General features: G+C 45.2%; 1 protein-coding gene across 1 annotated transcript in view; it reads left to right on the plus strand.

Annotated features, from left to right (window-relative positions):
- The window catches only part of colq (collagen-like tail subunit (single strand of homotrimer) of asymmetric acetylcholinesterase), a 42,850-nt gene that overhangs the window by 30,398 nt on the left and 4,952 nt on the right, over nucleotides 1-7,500 (plus strand). The window contains exons 13-14 of the mRNA XM_063198489.1: nucleotides 2,173-2,309; nucleotides 4,683-4,802. Of these exons, the coding sequence (XP_063054559.1) occupies nucleotides 2,173-2,309; nucleotides 4,683-4,802 (257 nt within the window). The remainder of the gene's footprint in view (nucleotides 1-2,172; nucleotides 2,310-4,682; nucleotides 4,803-7,500) is intronic.

Genomic DNA, 7,500 nt, shown 5'->3' on the forward strand with positions numbered 1-7,500 from the left:
ACACACACACACATACACACACACACACCAGGAGTACCAGCATTAGGTGACACGCACGCACGCACACGCACACACACACACACACACACACACACACACACACACACACACACACACACACACACACACACACACCAGGAGTACCAGCCTCACGTACTCACTAGGGTTTAATCCCGGGACCCGGGATTCCCGGGAAATCTGATCAAAACAATTTCCCGTTTCCCGGGAAAGCCATGACGGGAAACCGGGAAAAAAAATTAAGTGCGTGTCTTTGTTGTCCTAGCAACATAAGCAACAGTGCCATCTAGCAGCGGTAACACCAGAGACGGTTTAGAATAGAGAATATTTGGTAACACTTCAGGCTCAGCAGCAGTAGGCTACAGGCCCTTTTCAGCAATGTCTGGTTCTGCTGCCAGTTTTGCCTGGAGGCATTTTCTGAAATTGAACAATGACAGTGCGAAATGCACTTTGTGTGAGTGAATTATAATAGTAAGGTCGCCAAATTCCGCCCACTTCACTGATCACTTCACTGAAAACGTCACTCTTTCAAATACTATTTAATTATGCTCTCGTATATTTTTGGATAGTGGCAACTGTGTAGATGAGGTAATGAGCAATATTAGCTAACATTGGTTGTCCTTTCTATCATAATTTGGCGATAACGTCCAGCATGTCCAAAATCTAGCTTCTCTGGCGAAGGGACTCACTAGTTTAGGCGCAAGAACAGCCCTCTCGGGCGACACGGCGTCAAACTAGTGAGTCCCTCTGGCGAAAGGCTCCAATTCCGCCCGCTTGATTTCAGGTCACGTCTGTATTTCCGTTTATTATTCCTTCATGCTGTTGTGTTGATTTGGTTCACACGTGTAGTCCTGGCTTTACCGATGCAGGAACTGTGGAAACGGTTGAATAGGCTACTTTTGGTCCTAAAGTGAAACAGGGAAGCGGCCAGGGCGAGTTTATAGCCAGAATGTCGTCGTGAAATTAAAGTTCCATCTGCCGTTACGACACCCTTCATTGCAATGCTGTTTATGGCCGTTTGACTCGGTTTTAAATGTCATCACCGTTTCAAATATTAAGCATACAAACTCCGTATCATGTCGATATCCATTCCTGACTTAAACAGTGGACACATAATTAACTAGTAGGCCTATATAGGCTTAAGTAGGCGGGCGGAATTGGGGGACGGGCAGGCGACTTGGTGTCACCGTCACCAACAATCCACCCGTCATTGATAAGCGCTGCATGCTGCGCACAAGCTATCATCTTACACTTCATTATTATTATTGTGTTGGTGGATAGTAGAGCTTAATCTTAATTCTTTTCTCCCAATAATGATACAAACACTAACAACTTGATACAAATGCCAGTTTGGGAGGAACAGTTGAATTATAGCCCCTACATGACTACCGTAGATCAAAAAATGGGAGGAGGAAAAAAAAACCCGGGATTTCCCGGGATTCCCGGGAAATGGTTCGTCCTATCCCGGGATTTGATTCATGCCATTTTCGGGAAAAATATTAAACCCTAGTACGAACACACTTATGCACACACACACACACACACACACACACACACACACACACACACACACACACACACACACACAGAGGAGAGAAGTGGGGGGGGGTAGGGGCAGAGGAGAGAAGTGGGGGGGTAGGGGGAGAGCAAGGGGGGGGGTAGGGGGAGAGCAAGACATGAGGAGAGGAGAGGGGGGAGAGAGACAGAGAGAGATGTGGAGGGGGGTGCGGGGGGAGAGAGGGGGGGGAGAGAGAGAGAGGGCAAGAGAGAGAGAAAGAGAGAAAGAGAGCAAGAGAGCAAGAGAGAGCGAGAGAGCAAGAGAGAGAGAGAGAGAAAGAGAGCGAGAGAGAGAGAGAGAGAGAGACAGAGAGAGAGAGGGAGGAAGTGAAGTGACAGCTGCAGGCCTGCTCAGGTTTCAGTCTGATTTAGACTTCAGAACACACACACACACACACACACACACACACACACACACACACACACACACACACCAAATGCCAACAGATATATTCGCCCCTGTTGCTTTCATGTGCACTTAAAATCCCTGTGTGTGTGTGTTTGTGTGTGTGTGTGTGTGTGTGCGTGCCTGTGTGTGCATGTGTGTGTGCGTGTGTGTGCATGTGTGCGTGCCTGTGTGTGCGCGTGTGTGTTCAGGTCTCTACATGGTGGGTCCTAAGGGTCAGAAGGGATCGGCTGGAGCCCCCGGCCAATGCAGCTGCCCCCCCTCAAACACACACACACCCCTCAACCTGCACGCCGACCACAGGGGAGCCTACCCTAAAGTACCAGCCGTACGTATCACACACACACACACACACACACACACACACACACACACACACACACACACACACACACACACACACACACACACACACACACACACACGCACACACGCACACACACGCTCACACACGCTCACACACACACAAACGCTCACACACACACACGCTCACACACACACACACATACACACGCTCACACACTCACACACACACACACACGCTCACACACACTCACACACACACACACACACACAGGCACACACACAAACACACACACGCTCACACACTCACACACACGCTCACACACACACACACACACACACACACACACACACACACACACACACACACCCCTCTCAACCTGCACGCTGATCACAGGGGAGCGTACCCTAAAGTACCAGCCGTACGTATCACACACACACACATGTGCACACACTCACACACACACACTTTCTCTCTCTCTCTCTCTCTCTCTCTCTATCTCTCTCTCTCTCTCTCTATCTCTATCAAACACACTCTTATACACATAGACGCACACACTCTGTCTCTCTGTCTTAAACACACCGGGGGGGCATTGGGGGGGCATTGGAGGGCATTGCGGTATCTTTGCATTGCACCCCCCCCAGATGAGCTGCTGTGCCCCCCTGGGCCTATTCACCTAAACATGCTGATATGGTCATTAAGATGCAACAAATTATTTTTTTTCTGAATATTGTAAATATTAAGTGTAACATAAAATGCCACCAGTGCTCAACCACCACAACTAATAAACAAACAAATAAATAGACTGCACTAGCAGGTAATTGGAGTGCTTCTGGGTCTTCACCTTTTCTCCTTGGTGCTCATCAGTGTAGGGGCTCTCAAACTTAGTCCAGGAAGACAGATGCTGAGGCACTCAAGGTTCCATTTTTTTACTTTTGTATTTGGTTACAATGCCTACGCGTTTCGGCCCTTCAGGCCATAAGGCCATAAGGGCCGAAACGCGTAGGCATTGTAGCCAAATAAAAAAGTTAAAAAGTTGCAACCTTGAGTGCCTCAGCATCTGTCTTCCTGGACCAAATAGACTGCACTATTTAGACATTTAAACATTGTTAGTAGATCTAAATCTGAAACAATAAGTAAACATGCATAATTTAGTTTCTTGAAAAGGCCAGCTACACTCATTTGTGCATCAGTGCAGTTCTTCCAAATTGGTAGCTCATGAGGACCCATACTTTGTACACCTTTAATATCTGAATTAATGAAATCGTCCTGTATTTAGCAACAAAATTACAGTTCTGTATTGAGCTAAAACTGGGCCCACAATTCGGTTAAAATGCAGGAAATTGTATCCAAGAAATGCCAAATTTTCTGGTGCCCCCCCATACCCCATCAAACGTCCGTCCAACAGCCGGGGCTGCGCTCTCTATTTATAAAAAGGGCATAATGATATATGTAGAATACTGTGTATATGCGTGCGCAAACGGATCTTGCATGCTAACTGGTGCTCTACTGTGACGGGCTTAGCCTGATGCTCACCAGAACTGTGTGTGTGTGTAGCTCAGGAGCCCCCTGGTGGCACACGTGTGTGTGTGTGTGTGTGTGTGTGTGTGTGTGTGTGTGTGTGTGTGTGTGTGTGTGTGTGTGTGTGTGTGTGTGTGTGTGTTAGATCTTCGTGGTGGATAACGGGAGGAGTTGAACGGTCTCCAGTCTGATAATATGTGTGTGTGTGTGTGTGTGTGTGTGTGTGTGTGTGTGTGTGTGTGTGTGTGTGTGTGTGTGTGTTAGATCTTCGTGGTGGATAACGGGGAGGAGTTGAACGGTCTCCAGTATGATAATGTGTGTGTGTGTGTGTGTGTGTGTGTGTGTGTGTGTGTGTGTGTGTGTGTGTGTGTGTGTGTGTGTGTGTGTGTGTGTGTGTGTGTGTGTGTGTGTGAAAGCCCATTGGGAAACTCCAACTCCCATTGTCATTGTGACACAGCACTCCACAGCACACAAGTGAACACTGCACACAACGAAATAGCATTTATGCCTCACCCGTGCAAGGGGGCAGCCCTCAGTGGCGCCCCATGGGGAGCAGTGCGGTGGGACGGTACCATGCTCAGGGTACCTCAGTCATGTGTGTTAGATCTTCGTGGTGGATAACGGGGAGGAGTTGAACGGTCTCCAGTATGATAATGTGTGTGTGTGTGTGTGTGTGTGTGTGTGTGTGTGTGTGTGTGTGTGTGTGTGTGTGTGTGTGTGTGTGTGTGTGTGTGTGTGTTAGATCTTCGTGGTGGATAACGGGGAGGAGTTGAACGGTCTCCAGTATGATAATGTGTGTGTGTGTGTGTGTGTGTGTGTGTGTGTGTGTGTGTGTGTGTGTGTGTGTGTGTGTGTGTGTGTGTGTGTGTGTGTTAGATCTTCGTGGTGGATAACGGGGAGGAGTTGAACGGTCTCCAGTACGACAACGCGCTGGCCTTCCGGAAGGACCAGAGATCACTTTACTTCAAAGACGACGGAGGATGGATGCCCATACAGGTATCACACACACACACACACACACACACACACACACACACACACACACACACACAAGCACACACACGCACACACACGCACACACACACACACATGCACACACAGACACATACACATACACACACACAGGGTGCGATTTGTCAAAAAACCAGAGGGGGGGATGTTTTTTTTTTCATGAAACGTGACGTCACAAAATGAAGTTAATACGACTAACAGCTCAATATTGGATGATATCAAATGAATAACACTTAATGCAGTCAAAAACAAGGGGGCAGGGTGTTTTTTCTCAACACAGACACGGACACTAAGACAATTGCATTAATGCGTCTTCATTGAGAGTTTTTTTGTAATGCAGTTGCGCAATCTCTTGCGCAAAAATGTTACACTGAAATCGCCAAGGGGTAATAGGCCTATCTGTAGCCTACATTTCGTGTGGCAAAGACACTTCAGTCACTCACAATCCCAAGCGCACTAACCCTAGAAATACCCACCGAGTGTAGGCAGAGGGGGCTACTTCAACGTGTCGTCCTCATTGCATGTTCAGGCGCTAGGCCCTACTCCACCCATTCCGCCTGCCTTGACAGTAGCCTAGATTTAAGGCACAACGGTTTCATAGCCTAAAGGGGGATTCATACTAGTCGTGAGTGGTGCTAGTCTCCTTCATACTTCACTCACGACGATGGCGCGCGCCGTCACGTGACCTAAAATTTCGACACGCCCCCCGTCGTAAGCTCAAAATTCGGCGCGTGTCGCCACGTCGTGCACACGAGGATTTTTCTAACTTGTCGTGCGCCACCAGCGACCACGCAGATAGGCAGACAAAGCAGGAGTTGCGAAGAGAGGCTACAACTACTGTAGGCTACTACAGAATGGATCCTGCATCATTTTGAGGATAATAAAATGTCAGAGAGTTATTTTATCTTCTCTCTTAAATGTTGTTCAGTGAAACAATTGTTTACTTTGTTCAGAAGCACGTTGTGTTCGGCGATCTATTTATAAATTCTGCCGCCAGAACAATGCTCTCACATGGTCTTGGAATTATCTGGCAATGTAGGCTACAACAAAAAATATATGTTTCAATGTGGTAAGTCACAAGTCAGACGTTCAGTAGCCCTACAGCAGCCGTGTTTGGCTTTCTATTTTATACATCAGTAGAACTCACGCTGCGAGTTGCGAAAAATACTGCCGTTTCTCTCATGAACAGCAGAGGGCACTTCCGACAATGCGAGCAAGGCGCTTTTGAAGTATGAATAGTCTGTCGCAAGTGATGACGTCATTAATGGTTCTCGCGCCACTCGCGACAAAGTGCGCACGTGAAGTATGCAGAGCCCTTAACGTGCAGACAGAAATACGTGAACAACTTAAGTTTTCCTGATGGCAAGGACGTAAGTTTGCACACAGGTGACTGTTTCATACCGTAGTCTTAATTCAAGTAGCTTAGTTCATGGCCTGTTGGGGTCTTTCATTTGCTTGTGGTACCCTTATAATCTCCTTATTCTTAATCTCCGTTTGCAAGCATTTCCCTTAACCCTTATGTTGTGTTCGGGTCATTTTTGACCCGTTTTCAAGTTTAAGTGTAAAAAAACACACTTTCCTTTATTTTCTTGGAATAAGGCTTCATCTAATCCTCAGTCACAATCATTGCAACACACAAAATATGTGTTTTATCATTTTAGTAAATTTTGAAGGTCCAAAAAAAAAAAAGTTACATCTGTGGTGTTCAGGGTCAAAATTGACCCGGCATAGATTTTTGGCTGTTGTATGCATTTCTGAAAAGCTGTTGGTTGCCCCTTGTCTTTAGTTTGGTGATTTATGGTGAGGAAAAATTATTTCTTGCCTGAATTTTTTTTTCCCCAAGCTTTTTCATATTCCAAATCCAATATGGCCGCCGGACAGTCCCATACACTACAATACGTCATATCTCCTGTTGTGAAAGGAGTACAGATGTATTTCTGGTGTCTACTCATATGTTTTCATGGTCAAGGAATCCATTTCTGCATTATATAATGAGATTTTTTGCACATTTGTTTGCAAAATACATTTTTGCACATTATTTTTTCCAAAAAACGTATCAAAAATTCATAATGGCACCCAAACATGTAGAACTGGTCTTGTACTTTCCATAAAGTGGATGTTGTAATGACATAATGGTCCATGTTCATGGCATAGGGGATTCAGATGAATAGTGTGACTTTTTTCATGTTAATTGATGTGTTCATTTCCAATATCTTTTTTGAGATTGGTGGAATAGCTGTGACTCGGACAGAATTGTTATTTTGTATATTTACCACACTAAAATCATATAAATATTGAAAAACACCAAGTCAACATATTTAAACATTGATTTTATGCACTGAAAAACTTTATCCTGCTATAAATCTCTTTGGGTTGGTTTGGACCTCAACACCACAAATGCCACTATTGATGATATTTTTCAATATTAGAGAAAAAACAATAAAATAAATTTGGGGGTTGTTGTACTCTCATATCAGCTGTAATACATGGACAACATAATCACTAATTGTATCACTTTAGGAGGTATTAATAGTGAATTTATGCAGCTTTTGATCGTTTTGGTCATCAAAAACGATTTGCATAATGTAAGATAAAAGACCAGTAAAGTCAAAAAGATGAATACATAAATTAATATTTTCATGGATATGAATACATACCAAGTTAGCCATGAGATGAAAAACAA

This window comes from Engraulis encrasicolus, chromosome 5 (genome assembly GCF_034702125.1).
Source record: "Engraulis encrasicolus isolate BLACKSEA-1 chromosome 5, IST_EnEncr_1.0, whole genome shotgun sequence".
Classification (NCBI taxonomy): Eukaryota; Metazoa; Chordata; class Actinopteri; order Clupeiformes; family Engraulidae; genus Engraulis; species Engraulis encrasicolus.